The following is a 23,961-nucleotide window of genomic DNA, read 5'->3' as shown; positions in this document are numbered from 1 at the left end:
TTTGAGCTATTCTCACACCACACTTGACATTCCTCGTGCTTATATTTACCCATTTATACTCTACATTTATTTTGTTCATGATAATAAACTTTAAACCCAGCCCACCATGGAGAGCACCATGCAATATAAACCAATAAGAAGCAACATAAGGCCATTTTTGGCGACTCCAAACCATCTTTTCAAGCCACTACACAAAACACTGCACATGTTAACACAGCAGCACTGACATCTTACTGCGGTCGAGCTAACCATCGTTCGTGTTTCTTCAGTCAAATGAGCCGCACTTGAAACTGGAGCATTAACGCTAGACTTTGACACCATTCAAAAGGAGGCAAAGAACTCCCGGCTTTCAAATTAGGAGCGTTGACACAGCTGTGTGTGCCGTGTGACATATCATCACAGTTTTACTGCGAACTGTACGACCGGTAAGATGCACATTTTTTATTAATTTATGACTTTATTCTCTCTATTCATTTTTTTAGTGTCATAACAATTTTTGATTTCGCCTTAATAATTTAAGAATTAATATGATGCAAAAAAGATGATTAAATCATCATATTTGACTATTATAGCATGGCCAAAGATGTCATTTGTTTGGCAAATGGGGCTGAACTAAAATGAAACGTTCTTAGAGTAGTTGCTGCATAAGACATAGAAATAGAAATATACATGATACAATATGCTTGATTTTTTACTTTTATCCTTGGTAAGAATATACCCAAAATAACAGATTTTATAACATTCACTGGTGTCAGAATGATGAATTTGTCTTTATAATTTAGGAAGTAAAACTGTTCTTACCTTTAAAAACAATAGCACCATCTAAGGCAGTGGTCCCGAAACTATGGCCCCCTGAACAATACCAGAGACGTATTTTGAATTTTTTTTGTGCGTGACATAAATATAGGACGACCCATTTTTAGGGATAATTTCTTAGAGAGTAAAATCAAGTCTATGTGTTTTGTTGTGATATTCATCTATGTCAGTGACGGGCTGTCAGGGCCAGCAAGGCCTTCTCTGCTGGCCTACACATAATCAGAAGATACATTTAAATTTTTAATTAAAACATTTTAATTAATTTTTTTTATTGTTTATTTTTCATACATATGTATTAAATGATTCCTCATAGTCTTTTCTTCATTTCATTTATTTCCTCTTGCTTGTGCAAGTCGCGCACTGCTTCCAGGATTCTACCTTCATGTGAGAGCATTCATCCAATCATATTTGAGCAGCAGGTCATGTGTTACCCGAGGCCTTCAGTAGCTTCAGAGCTGCCCCATACCCATTGAAATCAACGGCAGCGGAAGGATTGTGTTAACCAATCAGATTTGAGTTAACGACACAACGTCAGCGGTTGGAAAGCTACACGTCACAGCTTCCATGACGCTGGACGCGTTGAACAGGTGACACGTTCATGTCCTCTGATTGGATAGCGCTTAGACTTTTCAAGAAAAGCTGGACGTTGTTAAGAAAGTTATGCTAACTCCGAGACGAGTCTTTCACAAGTTTAAAAGGATTTATTTATTTCCTCCATGAACTACGTGAGTAAATGCATTTTTTTCTTAATAATGTTGCGCTTTATGAGATCAATAGTGGTGCTTGTGTGTGTGTGTGTGTGTGTGTGTGTGTTTGATGCTGATGGGGGGTACGGGGTACTGGCGATGCAGAGCCTGTGTGTCGTGGCCATGGAAACCACACAGACTAGTGGGAGTGATATTTTGATTCAGTTTCTTATAATGCACTGATGTTTATTTGATGATAAACGTCTTATTGACCTATAACAGCACACGCTCAGATCCCTGTTGTGTATAAAGTACCTTAAAGTAGTTATTTAGAGGTGGATTCATTCAAATGTGCGCCACTGAAGGCCTATGTGTGAAATGCACGGCCCGCCACTGATTTATGTACATTTATTCGCTCTCTATAAAGGTCTGGTTTGAAAAATATCAACATTTTAGGGCTCAGAGATGGTTTTTCGGTTATTATTTATCCAATAAATAGTGTTACTTATTTCCCGACTTTATCATTTTGTGAAGAACCTGGGAAAGGTTATTACATTTGGGTTATTTATTTATTCGTTTTTTATTTGTAGTTATCAGGGAAGAAAAAGGTTATGTGGCCCTCACAGGAAAAAGTTTGGGGATCTAAGGCCTCAATGAAGGTAGTAAACCAGAGTCAATGAAGTATTTATTCATTTATTTGCTGTACCACTTGTTCCCTTATGGGGTTATGGGAGTCTGGAGCCTATGCCAGTTACATTGGGGCGAGAGGCGGGGGACACCCTGGACAGGACGCCAGTCTGTCACAGGGCACACAAAGACAGACAACCATTCACACACACACTCATACCTATGGACAATTTCCCTAAGTTCCCAATCAACCTCTGTATGTTTTTGGACTGTGGGAGGAAACCCAGTTCACCAGTAGAGTGTGAGCGATCTGACAGATGAACAGAGGAGTAGCTATGGATGGAGAGTGAGAAATGGAGGGAGGAAAACAACCTTGGTGCTGATGCATGTTAGAGATAGATTTCCCCAACTTGAAGTGCTGTTTCTGGTCATTCAGGACGTCAGTGATTTATCCTCAGGTGGAGTCTGGTACGTTTAGATAAAACCTTCGAATCGGAAAAGTGGCTTCTTGCTGTGAAATGGGCTGAATCTGGATTGCTTGCTTTTTGAGAGGAAGAATCACGTAATAACACCACAACAGGATGTAGCACAGCAACCTGAGTAATGACACCAGTCAATTGTCAGACATTGTTTAATAGTAAACATGTCATCCAGCATGTTTCCATTGATGCATGGGAATAAATACATTTTCTGTTTTTGCTTTTGTGTCTGCATGAGTCAATGATTAGATTCAACGCACTTGTCTTTAAGAAGATTGTCTATTGAACGTCACTTATCTACTGCTTCTAGTCATGCACTTTCTTAAATTCTTAAATACATATATGTCTTCTTCAATAGGACCGTTTTATCCCTTGTATTGTCTCTGGTTCAAGGTGAACCACCTCCACCACTGCATATGTATTTATGGAAACCACGGATGTCGTTCACCTTGACCCATAGGCAACACAAGGGATACCACAGACACATTTGTTTTATGGCTTCGGGTCACCTTGACCCAACGATACAACAAGGGTTGAGAGACATTCCAGGAGTGAAATATGTTATCAGTCCCTCCTGAGTACAAGCCTGTAAGTAAGTAAGACACACTCACACTCACGCACTCACACTCTCACACACTCACACTCTCACACACTCACACACTCACACTCACGCACTCACACTCTCACACACTCACACTCTCACACACTCACACACTCACACTCTCACACTCACACTCTCACACACTCACACACTCACTCTCTCACACACTCATACATCTGTAGGTACTTTTTTAAACAGCTTTGTCGTGTTCAACAACAACACCTTCCTGTTAAAAAAAAATATAACACACACATATACATGTAATGGGTATATATAGAGATTTTTTTATTATAAACTGCAAAAATACAATCCAAAGGTAAATATTCATGGACTGGGATGCTGATATTATCTGTTCACTGATTGTAAACATACATTCTGAGACATTTATGACACCATTATGTTTTGAGCCTTCTGAGTCTGCTATAACACAATGAGACGGTGGGAGGAAGCTGCATTGTCAGTTTTGTTGCTGCACATATATCTTTCAAACGTTGTTTTTTCCCTCAAGGTTGGCAGAACGGTTGCACTGGCCCTACAAGATTTAAAATGTATAGACATAACAACATGATTTGTTTATGTCTTAGAATCTTTTTTATGCAGTGAACCAAGATTTATTCTGCGCCATCTTAGTCAAGATAAATTACCCGGGATACAATTGTTGCCGTTTATAACAATTAGTCTCGACATCTCGTAAACCGCTGTCGTGACATTTTCACTTGGATCACAGTTTCTGGAACAAATCAATGCTCTGACATTTTAACATTTAAGCAGCCGTTTTTATTATTTTGCTCCCAGTTTGCAGGTTATTTTACAGATTCCTACTGGTAGTACCTTGTGACATAAATTAAAAAACAGCCACAGTCTGCTGGAAAACAGAAAGAGGGATACTAGTCTATTTATCTCACAAGCCAAGGGCTGCGGATTCAACCTCGTTTTCGCAATTTACACCGACCATTTCAGAAATGAGCCTGACTGGGTCAGTTTTGTTGACACCAGCTCTTGGTGATGCACAGAACTGAGTATGGATTATTCTGGAAAAGGGCAGTGGTGGGCCACAACAAATTATAAAAAAAGGTTGCAGGCATCGGGAAATGAAAAGACCAATTCCCGAACTTTGGATAAGACTGCTTTTAAAGAACTCAAATTGGACTAACTTCACTAACTGAAGCGAAGGGTTTTTCCGAGAGCAAATGTGAATTAATTCTAATTTGGTTTGGTCTGAAAGCAGTTGGCATCTCTCTGCATCAGTATAAGTGTTTGAGGACACAGCATACTACATGGTGATTATATCAAGGAAAATATTTAGATTTAACTGTTTGAAACGATGAAGTGGCTCTACTTTTGAACTGGAGCAAAATCCGTCTTAATTTGGATTTTATCAAAGTTTTAGTTCACTAATATCATTAGTTAATATAGGGTAATTATGTGAGAAAGTCCCTAAAGAAAACATCGTCCACCAGAAGCGTCCGTTAAAGTAATGCAGTGTATAAAAAAAATAGATGTGTACTAGTATTTGAATGTGTACTTTGTAAAAGGTGCAAAACCTTACTACGTTGTTTGGCCAGTTATGTCCAAAGTGCATCCTAGGGGCCATTTATTTGATTTCATGAGGGTCTGAGTTATAAACTATATTATGTAACCAGGGAAAGGGAAACAATACGTGTGACCTTATGACTGTCAATGCTAATTCCTAAACACTGGAAATGTTTTTTCTTCTCTGTCTGGTTAAATATGTAGGAGCTTTTATTAGGAAGTTCTGAATGAGAAAAACTCTTTGTTGGTCTCCTTAAATTTGGCCCTCGCTGGTTTTCACTGCACAGAATGTGGCCCCGTCATTAAAGTTTGGACACCTCTGGATTTTAATGTCATGGCATAAGGTTGAACGTTGTGTCAACTTGTAATTGTCCATTAAAAACCACATATTTTGTAAATAATTTTTTCCCAAAAGTTTGTCTGTTAAAGTGTTCATGCCCACCTAACAAAACACTTATACATATTATAATTACAAAACTTTTTGGATAATATATACATTAACTGGTTCAAATGAGTAGAGGAATAAAGTGTAGAGGTAGAACATGAAAAAATATACAGATTGTCTAGAATTTTTTAATCTGAAACCGTTTGGCAACCCTTCGAACCTTTCCTTAACCCAGATAGAATTCCAAACTATTTAGATTTAAATGTTTGAAATCTGTCATTTGCAGCCCGTGAAATGATATATTCCACGGCCCTCCATTTTTTGTCTTAGTTTTTATGAGTGCAGGCAGAGCGAGGGACTCTATTTTTGTTCAACATCAGATGTTTAAAGAAAAGTTAATCGCATCAGATGTTATCGTTAACTTAATCCTTGACTTCCCTGGCTTGGATTAAAATGGCCCAAATTCACAATTAACCACACAAAATTGCATTAATGGGGTCACTCGCTTGAAATTTTTAGAAAAAATATTCTCTTTTATACAGTTACCTTGCCCCGAGACATAGGGAAAGATAAACATAAACTATCACATCACCTCCTTGGTAGAGGTCATAACACAGTAGTTCAGCAGAGAAGAAAAGCAGTGAAACACACATGTGAGTAAATCTCACCAGAGAAACGTTAATATACTTTATCATAAATATGTCACATCTCTGGCAACATATCGTGCCATGCACCGGGTACAGACGCCAGAATGTGCTGAGACCGTCAGAATATAAATGTATGAGATGAGATTTGTTTTAAATGCACAATCTACGAGTATGTCAGTCCATACCATTAAACACACAATACATTGTCTGAGGGTCATCATGTTGTTCACCTCCTACCCTTTCCTGCTGAAAGGCATTAATAAACCCTCATTCCTCAGCCATTTATTCCACCAGTGCACAGTTTTCACAGCGAGGAGGAAATCCCACGAGTGGGGACAAAAAAGATACTTGTAAATCTGTCAAAGTCCCCACTTTTCCTGGGCCGGTCCGTCCATCTGCACCGTCTGGCAGTCAATTATACCTCCTCACCTCTAGAGATCTAGAAATCCTCCATTTATCACTGCACGGGATGCAGCTCAGGCCTGTGTCAGCTCCTGATCTTTATCCTCAGCAGCAGGATAGAGAAGCGAAAACCTTCGCTTAACCTCCCTGCAAGCCGGAGCATTTGCACTAGGAGAGTAGATTAGTCACCAGTGTTCAACATCTCAAAACTCATTTTCGTGGACCTAATGAGTAAGTAAGTGAGTAAGTAATTTTTATTTATATAGCGCTTTTCCAGACCAGGGTCACAAAGCGCTTAAACAATCAAAACAATATTCAATAACAAATAACAATAACAAAGTATATACTTTAAAGGTCAAGATAATATGCAGCAGAAAATGATCAAATTGCAATAAAAGTTTTTGATTTGTAGATTTAATTTAATGTATTTTAATCAATTCATATATCAGTATGTGGAAAACATGAATGAACATACCTATGATATGAACAAAACATGTAAATATCACTTCACAAGAAGGACAAATGAGTGGGAAATATTATGTTTAAAAACAAACATCTGAAGTGAATCACTGATGAACTGTAAAGGTACAAATAAAATGGTTTATTATTTGTGTGAAACATGTTTACCAGATCTGTTCTAAAGAAATGCATGTGTTCCTTATGTTAACTTTATACTAATTCATACCCATGTATCCCCTGTACACCCTTCTTCAGCAGCCATGTTATTGCAGTTTCTTTTTAATGAAATGCTGAGGGTCCAGTGTTTTTGTGCGGCATCATGGGAAAACGTGTTGCCACCGATACCCGAGATGGAGAGTAGAACTAATGACACTGATGCAAGAGATGAGATTGAAAACTGGAATAACACAGTTTGGGACGTGCAGAGACTGGCAGTAATGAAGATCAAAGTCCAGTTTATAAGGTGGGTTTATAGGAGGACTCTGGGAATATGACGACCACGGAAAAAAACCCATGGGATTCACTCCGGCCTTGTTATGGTCAATATGTATGATACACATTCATATTAGACCCTTTCAACCCAATATACAGAATCAATTTAGTCATACTCTGGGGAGAAACAATAAAGGAACGTGAGACAACAACAGTTTCTCTCCAGGGACGTCTGTTTCAAAACAAAGTCCAGTTTATAAGGTGGGTTTATGGAAGACTCAGGGAATATGACGACCATGGAAAAAACCCTTGGGATTCACTCCGACCTTGTTATGGTCCATATGTATGATATACATTCAAATTAGACCCTTTCAACCCAATATACAGAATCAATTTAGTCATACTTTGGGGGGAAACAATAAAGGAACGTGAGACGACAACAGTTTTTCTCCAGGGACGTCTGTTTCAATCCACCAACCTTTCATGTCGGTAGAGAATATAGAATCAATTTCAACTTTTTTTCTTACAAATTCACAGGTCACCTGGGTTTTTGTCTGACGTATCAAAGAAACTAAAGGACATTCGTCATCAGCTGGAAACAACAGGAGGGACCAGGGGGAGGGTTCGATTGTTCACCATCCATCCTCACATTCCTGTCTTTATGCAAATGGAGGTTGACCTCTCATCCAGCTCCTTTCCCATTGACCACGGCGCTCTCCTTGATCAATATGTGAGCTCGCAGAAGGGGTTCTTACAGTGTGACGCCAGGACATGAAACCAAAGTCACCACGGTCGTCTGCCCTCTTCTCTCTTTACACCAGGTAATACCCGACTGTCAAGCTCGTTGGGTTGCGCCGCGAAACTGCAGTTTTCTTGATGCAGGACAGACAAACCGTATCTTAAAATCCCACTTTCTCTATTACTTTCATACAGCATCCATTTCCCCTCCCTCTGGCTGCCTTGCCTGGGTCATGTGACTCAAATCCAATTCCATCATACATATATATATATATATATATATATATATATACCTGTATATATATACTGCTTTCATTTTTTAGTTTTTTTTTACCAAACTTATGTAGTAGAACTCTATGGAGTGAATCAGAGACAGTGTTTATATATTAAGTACCGAGAGACTTTTTGGACTGACAGGTAAGATAAAAACAAGAACGGACCCAAACAAGAGCCTTTATCTTGTTTGAGAGTTATTTCTGATAAAAAGGCATCAACAGGACGTGACGATAAAGCTGGTCCCCGACAATGTGGCTCTGGCCTTCTTATGGGATGAATAACTGCACATGCTGTGCTCACCTTGACAACAAATGAGGCTGAATGTGTATTTATTTGTGTAATACTATATCGTCACATAGCAGAGTATAACTGGGGTCAAAGACAGAATTACCAAGTATGACTAAATGATTAGACTCTGAAAAAAGTTTAAAGTTCAAGTTGCATCAAACCAGCTTCTTATTGAACATATAAAGTTGTTCATTTAATTCCATTGCTGTTTATGAGTGCAGCCTTCATTGCTTACTGCAGTCACAGATTGATCAGACGGTTATTCAAATATAGAACAAGATAACGTTTATTAGAATGGTCTGTGTCAAAAATTCAATGAGTAAAACGACAGAGACCATGTACTTGTGTGTAAAATAACAAAACATATTAGCATCGCCTTGGAGACTGTAATGTGTGCTGATAAAAGTGTTCAGTCTTTTCTGTCTTTCTCTGGGAGTATGCGACTCTTGAGCACTTGGAGTTTGTCAGTAGCCACAGCTTCTCTCAGGCTGCTGAAGAAGCCCAGATAGTGGGATGTGTTGTGAATCATGAGCAGAACTCCGGCCAGCAGCTCATTGGTCACCAGCAGGTGGTGGAGGTACGCCCTCTGGTGGTTCTTGCAGCAGTAGCAGCCACACCCCTCTACCAGGGGCTTGAAGTCATCGTGGTACCTTGAAGAATGAGGGAACAGTTACAGGGCCATTTCACATCCGTGAACAACTTGTCGCACAAACCTCTTGTCGTTAAGATCCATCTCGAATGACGTCATCTTCGATGGCTGGTCCGGATTCCTGTCGCCACACTGGTGCAGGTCCCCTGCTGAGCCACCCTGGCCTTCGTCCTGCAGCACTAAAAACCAAACCTCATAAATACCGGTGCATGATGTCATCATAACACAATCATGGGGCTGTGTCTGTGCCCCTGGGACACGCCAACTCTAGTCTGACCCCTATTAAAACTGAGCCGTCCTACATTTTCACTGGCATTATGAAACAATTACTTACATTAAAACCGGCCTCACTCGCCGCACGGCTGAGGTGATTTCATGTAATTTAATAGAGAACCGTATGCAGTGCTGAGAGAACACGGTCATATGCTTTTTTGATTGTGTATTCCAAGTCTGAAAGGGCCTTAGAGGGGAAAATAACAGACTGATTAGACATAAGGGATGACGGTTGAGGGGGAAGATGATGAAGGTGAGTCATCGTGCTTGTCAGTGTGGGCACAAGGATGGAATGTTAAAGAAACTACATATAGAAAATTAATCATAAAGTTAATTTAAAAAAAACTGCAAGGCATCACAAACCCACGGAAATATTTGAAAATAATCAACGTATTTCTATTGTAGCAACATATTTTGTGCGTCTGTGATCATTTTTTTTCACGTTTGCTTTGGACGTACAGTCGGTATAGTAAATCTGAGATTGAATGTGTTGAGTGGAGATTGCAAAATAATCTCACTGTTGCATTGCATTATGGGAGTTGAGATGTGGGAGTACTGCACTGAGTGGTATGTTTAAAAGAGGTTGAGGAGGTGAAGTACAAGTGGATGGTGAAGTTATTTCTGGTCTACTTGTCCTTTTCTCATAAGCTTAATGATCCCATTTCTTTTCATTTTCTTCGTTCATTGTTTGCATGTCAAAAATGAATGGCACTGATTGAGGTTGAATATGGTTTAAATGGGTAATTATTCCACTGAAACATTATGAAACAAAAAAAACAATATATCAAGGGAGCAAAACGATCTCCATAACCAATCCAAATATCTATGCTATTATACCACACGATCACCAGTCTTTCTCAGAAGACTAAAAAAAGCTGAAGATTAACATCTATGCTGTCGTCCTCTCCGCTCAAATATATTTATTTGAATTCCATCATTTTCATGCAGTACACAGGATGTTGCAATATCAATAAATAAGGTTCAGATTACTGCCAATATTCGTATAAATGTAACAAACAAAACAGCTAACATTTCTCGTCCTATCCTTGTTTATCCTAAACTCACACAATATTATATTAAATACGTGTAATCAACACACAGACCAGCATGTTTAACAGCAGTTGGAAGAACAAGATCAGGACATAGTCTGAAAAGAGACTAACTGATGACAAGTTATGCAGAGAAACCTTGAGCTGATGAATAAGAAAATATTCACACATGTCAAAAAGGGTCTTCAGTGGGACTTTCCTCCCACACACTCTAACCCCCCTCTTCTTGCGGGACATTGTAATTGGCTGTAGGGATGATCTGAATCTCTACAGGTTTGACAGAGTTACGGCTTTCACCTCCGATGAACTCCATCAGGCACTTCAGGCAGAATCGATTAGTGCCGTCTGTCGGGAGATGCAACCTGATACCAAAATGCACTCCTCACGAGTTAAAAGCAACTTTTTAATGAGGCAGAAAGTTTTCTGCGAGGCCGGTCTTCACAGTTCCCTCGGCTCTTGTCATAACATTTCTCCATCCCACCGGGGACGACAATCGGAACGTCTGGCCGAGACTTCGAACCTTCCCGGAGCAGCGCTGCGTCAGATCATTGATTTAATCTCCGCCACTGAATCTCCCCCGACCAAATGGTTTCAACTGGTAACAAAAAACACGCTCCATCTGCTGTCTAGAAAGCCATCGAATATCCCTCTCATTCATGTTCAAGATGAAACCTTCGTCTGCTGGTTAACACGCTTCCCCCCATTAATTATGTGAGAGACGCAGCAGCCTTGATGCTCTCGAGACCAGCAGCTCATTCACTGAAGAAATATTCAAATTCTACTTCTTGTTAAAGATGGTATAATTAAGGTATGTCCTCTGTGCAGACTGTGGACGGAGATTATTCAGAAACATTAAAAAAAAAGAAGAAGATAAAGTTAATTTTCAAATGAGTCCTCCTATGGACATTTACATATGATAGTTCTCCTCATTAGCAGGCCGTTTGTGTTCCAAGGTTTTCCCACAAATGTCTGATCAAATCTAAGCAAGAACCTAAACAAAGAATCCAAACTGAAGTGTTGTGAACTATGTTTTAATGTCATTTCAAATAAAAATCTACAAATATTATGAAGTTCAGAATATAAATATTTTGAATATGTAATTAAATAAAACCTTTTTAATGGAGGATATTTTTCATGTGAATTAAACTGCTCTATGAAAAATGTTAACTGGGCCACAATGAAAAGCAGGTTTATGATGCGGTTTCGAGAAAATACAAAGTTGAAATGGCACCGGCTTCAAAGAACACCTATACATTTAATATGGAAGAGCACTGGCACATCCCCATGGTACACCATCTGGAGTTTTTTGTATCCAAAAACATAAACAAATGTATAAAATTGTCACTTTTGCTGATATATTTGCTGTCTAGTCATGACAAGGTCAACAAAATTAATCTCAAATAATATTTTAACTCACGTTGCAAAAGCATATTAACTTAAAATGAAAGCAATTGCTACAATATTTCAAGTCCTTGAATTACAGCGTTTTAATCTCTTCACTCAACTGCTGTTTCTGTTACTGAGCTGCTGAGAGAAAATTTAATTCTCAAGTCTGGTTTTGGTTAAGAAATGTTAATAACATTGATCATTTCTGCTTATTATTTTATTTGACTTATTTTTTAGTTATTTAAATTTCAAATCTCATGCACTTTGAAAGGAGTTTGCCTCAAACCTGAATCTGGCCATCTAAACTTCCAAACAACTCATGTGTTTTACGACCTTTTTTAGATTGACACGCTCTTTAATTAACGTTGTTAGATTGCACATTTGTTCCCCTCCCACTTGCTTTTCTTCCTCACTTCCTCATAAAACAAGGTCCAGTGGCAGCGATGTGAGAGAAGTGTTCCTTCGTAAAGGTTGAGAAGAGGCAAGGAGGTATTTTATAGTCTCCTGTTCTGCTGATGCTTTCACCACGCCAGGAGGGAGAAAAGCATTTTGTGTTTGGATTTAATTTGTGACAACTTTTGTCCTTTATAGAGAAACCTGCGGGCATGTTTTTTCAGTTTCCATGTGATGCAGAGACTCTAATTTGTTCCTGGACTAGCCTTAGGATCTCTTTCTTGTCATTGCAATTCTATAGTCTAACTCTCTTCGTGCTTATCATCCTCAGCAAAGGACAAGAAACCGGGACAAAATTTGCACACCTGCAGGGGGCGCTCTACCTGCGAGCTCCGGATTCGGTGAGATGTCATAACTGAAGCAGAGAGCACACCCTCGCTCTGTGACCTGGAAAGGAAAGAAGCCCTCGAACAGGTCGGCTCCGGCCTCCACACACGCCAGCACTTCATCAGGACGCCCGACGCCATAAACCAGCCTGAGAAGAAGAAAAAAAAAGTTTGAAATTTCATCCGATTCATTTATCCAAGTTAACATTAAGTCAAGTGGTTCCACAAATGCAAACGCCCACTACGACATATCCAATAGCCTGGACTGTAGAAAATGGACACTGCCGTCAGCCAGCAAGTGGAGTTCAATTTAGCATGTAAGAATGACTCTCCTCTCCATCGGTGAACTGCTCCCTCAGCAGGGAGGATGTCCCGCTCATCATCCAAGCGTGTTAAGAATCAAACTCGGTGAAGCCCAGAGGGAGCTCCGCGATACACGCTGCTGCTCGAGAAACATATTGGCTGGATTAGGACTGTCCATAAAGTATCTGCCAGGCTGACTGAGGAGAATTTTTATGTCTCTGAAATGTTTGACAGGCGAGTGTGTGTGGCGGCCCCCTTATGAACACTTGGCACATAGTTAATTAGGGATCTCTCGGTACCTTTGTAGGATTAACGTCGCAGAGCTTCTGAGAAACACACTTGTGGGCAGAAGGGTGTTTTATGGACGTTTAAAACGTACAATAGGAAGTTGAATGACAGGTGCTCGGACTTTCAACACTTCTTAATTAAAACAGCCTAAAGCCAACACGTTTATCATGCTCACGTTTTTGTAGCAAAGATTCTACTTCATGGGTCCTCTGCCATCTATAGGGTGTCGCTATGGGTTACCTCCAGAGGCCATGCCTCGTAGCTGAGGAAGATCAATGCACTCGCCACCCAGCAGGGAGGAGTAAAGCTGCCCCTATAGAAGGCCACACCTCTCTCAACCAGTCAGTAAATCACGGTTAGTTTCCAGCAAAGGTTCTGTTGCACTGCTCGACTAGAAGATCATGGCCAGTTCGTCTTCATGGAAATTGATGTCCCGCACGTGTTTGGTTTGTGGGGAGCTCGTGTCTGCTTCAGATCAGCACAGACTAAGTGTCTAAGTGCCTCTTATTCTTTCAACGATTTCAAGCAATTTGGCAAGCGTCTGGCACTTCAGACAGCTGAATATGTTTGGCAACAAAACATTTTGCTGGCAGGCAGGTGAAGGGCCGACATGGGACCCCGTGGCACCTTGCACAAAACATGGTAATTGCTCTCCTCTGCTTTGTCACCAAATCAGCTATTCAATTGAGTCACAGTCCCTGTACATCTTTTCAACCCCTGGCCTTTTACTATCATAATGTGACAAGCCGTGACATACTAGAAGACTAACAAACAGAAGACTATGATGCTTAGCATCGGTCATTTTCTTTTCATCATTTTTCTCCTCCATCTCTTTCACATTTTACACAGATTTACACATTATATTGTTTTGCAGATGAAACCTAGTTGTATCTTTTAGCAAAACCAACCTACACCCTCCTTCTTTCTCTGAATACTTCCTACAAGAAATTAACATCTTTTCAAACTTCCTCAATCTAAGTAATAGTAAAATTGAAGTACATCTCATTGGTTCGTCATCCACCCTCTCAAAAGCTATATCTCACCATCACCATCATCAACTCCTCCATTTCATCCTCCCCTCGGACTTGAGGGTCATCCTTGACAGCCCCCATCAGCAGACTTCAATGGTCGCAAAATGAATCGCCTTCATCCTTCCCTCAGCTCCTATCAATGCTACCCTGATCCATTCCATGGTCACCTTTGACTTAGATTATAGCAACTCACTTCTCTCTGGTATCCCCCCCAAATACCTTAAGCTGGTTAAAAATGCTGCTGCCGTATAATCATCAAGACCCCATTAATCAATCAAACCAAGTTCTCCAACAACTTCACTGGCTTCTTGTTACCCACCATATGACTTGAACTAAAATCCTCCTCTTGGCTATAAAGACCCCCCACAACCCTGCCTACATGACTGATCTCTTACATAAACACTCCCAGTTTCCACTCCGACCTTCCCTCGCCTATAGAACTCCCTTCCAATGGACATCCCAAACTGTTTGTAGTTTTTGTTTTGTAGTTGTCCTTTAAAAAAATACTTTTTATCTAACTGTAGCTCTCTTCACTTTTAAACGTCCATCTAACGGTTGCGTTTTTCTGTACACTGACCTTGAGTGCTGCGAAAGGCAGAGAATAATCCTCTTCTATTAAAGCCTTAATTAGACAAATCCTTTCCTTTAACATATTTTTTACTTTTACTGGACGTCACTGTATAATTGTTAACATTGATAAAGCCATCTTCTATAGTTTACATTAAAAACACCGCATCTTCATGGGTCATGATATCAACATGAAAATGCAAATACAAAGGCGAGTGTAAACAGGGGCAGCATTACTGACACCTGCTGGGTATTAGGTGCATTGCTCTTTCTCAGTGACATGGCAGGGTCTGGGGAGTTAACCCACAGCCACAACATGTAGAGCAGGGGTGTCAAATTCAATGACACAAGCCATCTTAATCACAGGCCAAACAAAATATTTTGGCAGTTCCCAATTCATTCAATTAAAAACCTTTACCTCCGATTCATCTTTCATCTCCGCCGGTGTTCCACAAGGTTCTGTCCTTGTTCCATTCTTTTCATCATTTATTAATCTACTTTGATTTACGCTAACCATCGGGACATGAGTAAGACACATATGCTGCAGTGGGCGTCGCATGCATTCTTGGAACCACTTAATTATGCAGTTGTTGCAATTGTATTATGATGTTCGTGGTCATGACTGCCACAGTTCATTCGTATCCTACCTGCAGTAGGAGCTGGAATTCAAAGAGAATATTAACTTAATTGTCAAGCACTGATATATTGACTCATTCTAATACACTTCATGGCAGAAGAGCTCAGTAGCCTGAGAATTGTGGAGAAGTCGAGTGGAATCAGATGATATCCGACATTCTCACAGTAGTGATTCAAATTTACCCACCTAAGGATTTATTCAGCCGAGTGTATAACTTGACAGTGTGTCACAGAGATTAAATATCCATCAGAGCTACATAACCATCATCACTTCTACCAGCAGTACCAGTCTCCCCTCCGATATGAAAAACATGTGTCCTTTTCAGACAAACTAAAATCAAAATCAGTGGCAGACCACCAGGGCCCGAAAAATTCTCTGACAGCCTTAACATACAGAAAAGTAAATGCATGTTGTAAGTGATGTCATATTATATCTACTGTTTACAGCGTCAAAAACAATGTTGTGTGAGGCCAGTAGAAGGAACCAGTTTGAGGAATATTAAGATTAAAGGGGCGGACCCCAAATAGACTCTCCGGTCCTGTCTGCAGCATTTTGGCAAAAAAGCATTTCTCAAAGTGCTTTGATCACGTTTTCATTGTCCATGTTACCTTCTGTCAGGATTATTCATTAATCCCGGCATCCCACATTCTCACATGTGGGTGGAAAGGCAAAGTACATGCAAGCACTTGATATGGAGGACAACCTCTCTTCAAACTCACACATACCATTACAAAAAAACGATTTATGTGTTTCACATTTTCTACCGAGGATGAGGATAACTTTTAATTAGTTTTAATGAGTCTATCAACGTGATTAACTTGTGTATACGGTAGTCATCAATTACTATAAAAACTACATTTGTCATTGTGACAGTCAGACTGATGTAACATCCAATAATCATTAATAGAAGAAACTTGTCAATTGGCACTGACAAACATCGAGAGCAAACAGAATGATAAACCAACAATTAATTAATTAAGTTATTTATTTATTTATTTATTTATTAAAGCTGACAGCTTCATTTTGGCTCAAGCATTTTAAAATAATGTGAAAGTACTTTGAAGCAAACACGGTGTAATACTAATGCCTACATCCATTATCTGGAGTAAACAGTTGTAGTCATTAAGTCTTCTGATGGATCATTAGTAAAATAATAACCTGTGCAATTAACGTTTCGTTTGTAAATATTCCTCCTTGCTTTACTTACAAGTCACGAGTAAGAAGTAAATCAATTACGATGAGAGTTAAAGGTCCTTCCTGTGGAGAGTTTCCATGTTCTCGCCTGCTTGTGTGGGTTTCCTTAAGGCACTCTAATCTAATCTAATTTATGACTTTAAAATCATACCTGGGTAGAGTGTGGCCCCGGGGTCCCTTCACTGTATTTACAGAGTCCACCTTTGTGATTTTATACATTACCAATTAAAAGACTTTTTAAAGATTCAAACGGTGATATTAGCCATCATGAAGGACGAGTTGGGCTGACCTTGGTTTTTCCTCTGGCAGCTCCTTGTTCACAGCCCTGATGAGTTCTGCCCTCAACTCCTGGGTCATGGAGCCGGTCTGGAGGCCGTCCAGGCAGAAACCTGCAAGTGGCCTCTTGGCTGTCTCTCTGGCTGAGCGCACTCTTTCTTCAAGGATGTCTCCTCCTTCAACAACACCAAATACCTGCACACCGTCCAACTCCTGCATAAGTTGAAATAATGTTTTTTCTTTAAAGAACATCAAGAAAACGGAAACAAAGATATTCAATAAACATTCTCTGCAACACTTGACGGATGAAAAAGCTCTTGTTCAACTCAAACTGACTTCCAATCCATACATCAGCAGCATTAGTCAAGGAAAAAGAGATTTTAAGAGAATAAAAAGAACAAATGAAATTGGTCCTGCTGTTGACCCAGTCATTAGTCATCGCTGTAGAGAGGAATCTTTTTTGCAGCTCAGCATTGCTATAGTCAATATTTTCCATACATTTTGAAGTACAATCAAATAAACTGCTGCGTCTGCTGGTGGAGTGTGTCTGAGCGAGTGTATTTATGTCATCCACAGCAATGTTGCAGTCTAGCGAGGACAAAAGTAGGAAGGTCCCCATTGTGTCTGTGATGTGGAGGCCTTTACTTAATGTGTGATCACCAGAGTGAAAGAACATGTACTTTAATTAACAATTACATTAGACGGTCAACACTAGAAAACACTGGCTGTGAAGCGTTATTTACTGATCTAATCATAAAGTACCCAGTCTTCAAATGTGTTTGAAATATGGCTTTTATTCTTCATCAGGGAGTGATGGCTGACATCAAGTAATAAAAAGCTCTTCAAGATGAATGATGGGTTATGATTCATCATTCATTTCTTCAGCTTCCTGGCTACTGCTTTGATTACATGTTCACTTTGGTGACTTACTTCCGTACTATCAACTTTATCTCAAAGAACATAGACATGCAAACTTCTCTCACCCTGTGTCATCTTGATAAAACTGCTTGTTGGCCAAAATTTGAAACATCTAGATCGGTGAAATTATATAAGGGGACGTGATACGGTGTACAATATTTAGGGTTTACTCTTGTCTTTTCTAACTTTAAACGAATTACGGTAAGTAATTTTTTTTTTTTTTTTTTTTAACGTATACGGTTAAAAGAATTGGTTTATTTAATAGTACGGACAGTTCAGCAGAGAATAAGAGTTACAAATACGATACAATTGTACACTTTCACTGAATAATAAAAAACTGAAATAATTTTGGAAAATTTCATTATGTTATTCAATTTTTTTTTCAAAATTCAACTTTTAAATATAAACACTAATGAATTGAATTTTTTTTTTTTTAAATCTATGCTTAAAAAAATCATTTCAATAGAAACAGTTTCAACCATTATCATAATATTATAATATTATAATATTATAATTAATATTTTGACGACGCTGATATACTTGCATATCTGCATTTGGCAAATGAACTGTGTCTGTATTTAATTAGAATCAGTGTCAAAAAACCAAACATGTGAACAAAATAAACAAAATCGTTTAATGATTTATATATATCTATATTTATATATAGGGGGTTTGTAAACATAAATGGTCAAATAGCAAACTCCCTTCAAAGAATTGAAGACAGGCGGGGTGAAAGGTGGAACGTAGCAGCTGTGAAACTTGTTTGCCACTGACTTACACAGATATCGTCTCTCACTCTCTTGACCCATGTGTCTGTTCTCTGGATCACAAACAAGCATATTTGGTGACTTTTAAAGCAACAAGCTTTGTTGTTGTGCTTAATTACTGAGGTGCTACGACTTCATGCATCCACCCTCTGGTAACAACTTGACTCGTGTGCTGATGCGAAGCACAGCTACAAGCGCGTCTGTCAAACAACACTGATTTAATTTCAAGGGCACGGCTCATGTTCAGTCATCTAAGAAAGCAGTGTCGTGTGTTCGGAGACTTCATCTTGTACCTCTGACTTCTGATGCAGGAGCAAACACTCATCCAGGTGGGCGAGAGTGCGATCCACGGATTTTTTAATTCTCTTCCGCGTGGTCTCGTTCTGCCACGTCTCTCCGTCTGCCATGCTCTGGTACCAGTCCGGCCGCACGCACTTCTGAAGATCCATGAACTTCTGCACCGTCAGTTGAATGCGCCCGCCGCTCCCCCACACTGATACCGTCTGACGTGGACCGAACAAAAAGGACTTAGAATTACTGCAAGCAACACTTTAACAACAGATCATAGATGCCGGTGGATTTTAGCATCAATGTGGAGCAGCATTAAGATAAATCACTCTTATGTAAACAACTCTTATTTTTAATTCTTGTGTTTTCTCAGGGTCAAGGTCACCCAAAGGACCAAAAAAAAAAGGAAAAAAGGAGCCTGAGCTGGGGTGTAAGGCTGGATCAGATCACTGATGTAAGGAGGAGCTTGACCATGAATAGCTCTGAAAGTAAGAACCAGAATTTTTAAATTCAGCAGCTAGTGCAGAGTTTTAAGGATGGGAAATGCGAGTTCTTCTACTAGAGTAATCAGAATTCTCGCAGCAAAGTTTTGTATTAGCTGCAGGTGAGACAACTCCTTCTTGTTTAGACACAAAAATACAATAGTCTTAACAAGAAGACATAACGTTATCTGGATAAACCAACTCTATCATTCCTCTACGATTAATTACTCACCATAAAACAATTCTGAAGAAAACATTTTATAAACAACATAAAGAGTTTTTTCTCACAGATTATTTTACAGACGCTGCACAAAACTGCAATTCCTGCTACACTTTAATTACAAAACCAACACAGTTGCACAATTATATGCCTGGATTATACCCTGCTTTATAAATTCTGGTTACAAAACTTATTTTTTGAAAAACGATTGTGAAGGCAATGTGATTATTACAAAGAGTTAAAGTAAAGTCAATTATCAATGCATTTATTACTCAGCAATTGAACTGAAGAATAATGAAAAACTAAATGTCTTGCGCCCAATTTTTGGTGGAGACCTGCCGGATTAATGGATTTGGAGGAAATTGGAAATACTGATTTGTGGGATAACTTAATTTTAATTAGTATTCACTGTACTAGCTGCAGAGGATATAGTGATTTCTCTTTATGAGCAGGACAGAAGAGGAATGAAAGTCAATCGAAGCACCATAGAACATGTGGGTCGGTAAGAGAGAAAGCCAGAAGGAAGAGTGAAGGTATAGGTGAAGAAAACACTTCAAGTTTATAGGATCTAACATTCAGAGTAATGGAATAAGGATCAAGGCAAGTGAAAATGAGGGCATATGACTAACATGAGTCATCTGAATCAAAGAGATTGAAAGAGAATAAGGGGGGTGCATAAGGATCTATCTATCTATCTGATGGTTTATTTGTTGTGTTGTTCACACACAGCAACTTTGACACAAATACAGTAATAGAAGAGATAGAAAGAAAAAGAAATATAAGAGTCAGAGTTCAATATGTTCCAGGTTTCATTGGGAGAGATTAAGGACCAGATTACAAAAGAGTATATCATGATGGAGACATAACAGAAACAAGACTAAGAAAGCTCCGACATGATGAGAGGAGAGGCAGTCGACTTGGATTATGAAATGGAAGCACCAGGTAAAAGAAGAAGAGGAAGATGTGTGTGATTCAGGTGCTACTAGAAGATGCACAAAACAGGTAGCAAGGCAGCGGAGATCGACTTGATGGAAAATTCAGATTCCAGAAGAAGAAAGCAGTGTGTGTACATTATTAAAAAATAATGATTTATACGTTTGATAGCAATATAAACACTTTGCTTAATTAATCCATGTTTGCATTCATTCAACAGTTTATTTCCTTTAAAAGAGGTCAGTTTCAAATCAGTTTAAACTTTTCATAGCAAATACAAATTATAGCTTGTACTGCAATCTTTGTATTTAAATTCAATTCAAAAATCTCTTGATAAAAGTGTTTATTCAAACATATAAATGAATAAAGTAAATGTCTTCATCAAGAGCCATTTTTCTTTTACGGCACACATAGAACAAGAATAATGTAGAGCGTAATGTTGGGCAGAATTTATAGATTTCTATAGTTTTCTCTATCTATCCATCTATTTACATCCTTTACCTAACCCTTGTCTGGACAAACTAAACCCCACAAATTATTATTATTTTACTGCCATTAGCAAGTTCAACTCATTGTTAGATCAACCATGAGTAATTGTCCTGAAACATTCGGCCACTGAGCATGACTTGATTTTAATTCAGCAACATTTAGACTTTTGGTGCGTTTTCATTTTCAAGAATGCACTTCATTTGAGGTGAAGGACGCGTTTACCTTGTTAGTGGTGTAACCTGGCGGACACTGACTGGCAGGGTCGTGAAGCGAGGAGTACAACACTGTATCACGCAGACCTGAACGAAAGCATAAATCATTGAGATGGAAAAGAAAATCCAGACAAGAGAATCATAGTCAGTGTGGTGGAGAAAAATGCTCCAATATTGAATTCATAATGTGACAAATGGAGCCTGTAGAGCAAAATCGTGTTGTCAGTGGAAGAAATGTACACACTATAAAGATCTAGCAACACAAAGAACTTCTGTTTTTTAAACCATCAATAAAAGTCACAAGAGACTTAGCTTTACTTCTTAGAAGGACTAACAACTAAACAATTCATTAGTTATTCATTACTTGGGTTTCATTAATAGTCTAGAGTAATTTCACAGCAAAGCCAGAAGAGGCAACTGTAGGAAAATCACTCAGGACAAAACCACTCTCAGGAAATCTTCAGTTGATTAAATCTGCTAGTATTATATTTATTTACTCCCGCATTCCAATGATAGAATAACCAAAACATGAGCTTCAGGCTGAAGGTTTGCAATAACTGTGACATTTACATGAATCAACCAGATACACCCAATCGTGAAGCTGCAAAAAAGAAAATTCTAGATAGACGGTCAAATAAACGTAATCATTTTATCTGCAGCTACTTTTTAAAAGCTTACTCAAACGTGATTCATATCCTAAGAAGCAATCAATCAGAGAAACGATGACTTACAGAGAAAATATATAATCTGTAATCTCCACCCAACGTTACACTGAACATTTTTCTCGTCCTTTGTGTGCCATAGAAAGAGAAATAATTCCCGATAAAGATATTTTCTGTATCCATTTAGATGCTTGAATAAACAATGTTATCCCTTTCCACACCCTCATTTACATATTTAAATGAAACGGAGTCTGTGATTTTTTTCTCCGCATTCAGAAGAAAACTAATGAAAACATTAATTTAAACTGGATTTACAGTTTATATTCGTTCATTTAAACATTTCTGACATGGATAACATACTTAAGTTTAAAATGCAGACAAGCTCCGGTGTAAGTGTTTATATTTTACATACACAGTTATTAATGCGTATACCTTATTTACAAAGGCGATCAGGGTCTTATTTGAAACATCTTAAAATGGATTTTTACAAAGATAAAAGTGTTAATCAGTAACTTAAAGCACTGAGTATTGATGTTGTTGTAAAGACTATCTGATCGTCTGAGCTTCATATGAATGTGCAGCTGTGCAACACACACACAAATTCTTATTACATTTATGAAATAAAAGTGTTCCGTTTACAAAGTACAAATTAACAAGTTATGTATGATCACATGAGGGAAACTTTACCTGCTGTCATTCTGCAGCTTAACTATGATCAATCTGATGCTGATCATTTTTGTTTGTTATATTATTTAAAAAAAAGCTCATGATTTCTTTTAAGAAAATCTGAATATTGTGAAATAACGGATAAAATATTCAGTATGAAACGATCCTTTGTGGTCTTAATAAATACAGACATCAGTTTTGTGAATGAGAACATAGTCATACATTTGTGAATAATTTAATATCCAATCGTGTAACTACACGCACTTGTGTTTCTTAATTTTTTATCAATATTGATCGTCAATGTTACTCTGATGTGAACATCTCAACGTGACTAGTGAGGCTGACATGCATCTGAGCAGTAAATAAGGACTTACGCGACCTAAAACTTGTCAGGAAGTTTCAAACTTTTAACACTCTTTTCCTCATTAATTCATATGAACTTTGACGTGGAAAAGTATGTCCACACATTTTTTTGTGCGTATGACCCCTTGTTACATGAGGCCCCCAGATTTTGTCAAGACAGTTGTACCAGATTATTTTATTCTCCTTCTCTTTGAGTTGCTGACTGATTCATTTGTTCCTCTGTTTAAAAATGCAACAATCATTATGTTAACAAGCATCTGCACTTCATAAATACAATTTAGGATCAAATAATTATATTTGTAACATGATTTAAAAAGTAACTTGCCTGAAAACCAGTAGCTACACTTCATAAATACAATTTAGGATCAAATAATTACATTTGTAACACGATTTAAAAAGTAACTTACCTGAAAACTTCCTGAATCCCTCCTTGAACTCCTCCAACACTTCATGGTGCTCCGCTCTTTAAAGAAACATAGGTTTGAAGACAACATCATCTGTATTTGTGTGAGGTGTTACTGAATCTTACATGTTGGACAGAGTGATCTGTGTGACTGGAGGCAACATGTCTATAGTCTTGAGGGTGTCCTGGGTCAGGTGAGGAACTGTACCCAGGTGTGTGTACAGCAGACATCCTGGGACCTCCAGAGAGTGCTTCCCTGTCTTGCCGAGCCCCTTTAAAACGCCTAACCGGCTCCCTCCATGAAGCACCCGGGTCAGCTCCAGCTTCATTCTGTTAGCAACACGAGGGCTCATGAACACAGAGATGTTTAGGTTTAAACTGAAGTATTTCAATGACTGACTCGCAGGAAAGCATGAGAGCTAACCGCTATGATGACGGACCCGTTTACAGCGACCGGGCTTTTCTAACCTAATAAGCGAGTGAAAGTAACTTTTCCAAGCCAGGTTTTAGCTATTCGTAGTTGGCTTCTTAATATTTGATTGTTTTACTCTACCTTACATGCACGAGACCGCACGTTTTTGTGGGAAAACTACAAATTCGTGTTGACGTGTCGTCATCAAAAAGCGACGTGTATAACATCGTGTATTGTTTTTTTTTTCTCCAATTATAAACATTTCTTTACCAACTATCATTTCATTTTTTATCTAAAATTCACTTTATTTCTTATTTTTTAAAGCTAGTAATAATGAGTTTCCAT

General features: G+C 38.7%; 1 protein-coding gene across 3 annotated transcripts; it reads right to left on the bottom strand.

Moving 5' to 3' along the window:
- Positions 1-8,639: 8,639 nt before the first annotated feature.
- Positions 8,640-23,807, bottom strand: qtrt2 (queuine tRNA-ribosyltransferase accessory subunit 2). 3 transcript variants are annotated; one of them, XM_087788256.1, is made up of 9 exons: positions 23,758-23,807; positions 23,331-23,534; positions 23,209-23,264; positions 21,121-21,197; positions 18,780-18,989; positions 16,815-17,014; positions 12,485-12,654; positions 9,083-9,197; positions 8,640-9,019 (listed from the first exon to the last, which is right to left on the bottom strand). In XM_087788256.1, exons 2-9 carry the CDS (start codon positions 23,531-23,533, stop codon positions 8,779-8,781), a joined length of 1,272 nt encoding a protein of 423 aa, XP_087644382.1. In that variant the 5' UTR covers position 23,534; positions 23,758-23,807; the 3' UTR covers positions 8,640-8,778. The 3 variants fall into 3 exon arrangements, with proteins under 3 accessions (XP_087644382.1, XP_087644379.1, XP_087644381.1); XM_087788253.1 differs by having other exon boundaries at positions 23,331-23,779; XM_087788255.1 differs by having other exon boundaries at positions 12,503-12,654; positions 23,331-23,779.
- Positions 23,808-23,961: the final 154 nt, after the last annotated feature.

This window comes from Callionymus lyra, chromosome 4, assembly GCF_982586985.1.
Source record: "Callionymus lyra chromosome 4, fCalLyr1.hap1.1, whole genome shotgun sequence".
NCBI lineage: Eukaryota > Metazoa > Chordata > Actinopteri > Syngnathiformes > Callionymidae > Callionymus > Callionymus lyra.
Note: the sequence above shows the minus strand (reverse complement) of the source record. Positions and strands in the feature narration are given on the sequence as shown.

Bases quoted from the DNA above. Each gene is read 5' to 3' on its own strand.
- qtrt2 (XM_087788253.1), bottom strand. From the start codon at position 23,557: ATGAGCCCTCGTGTTGCTAACAGAATGAAGCTGGAGCTGACCCGGGTG. The intron at 12,655-16,814 runs GTCAGCCCAACT...TCTTCTTCTCAG, and splicing joins CTGCCAGAGGAAAAACCAAG to GCTGGTTTATGGCGTCGGGC. The intron at 9,020-9,082 runs GTTTGTGCGACA...TCATTCTTCAAG, and splicing joins ATGGATCTTAACGACAAGAG to GTACCACGATGACTTCAAGC.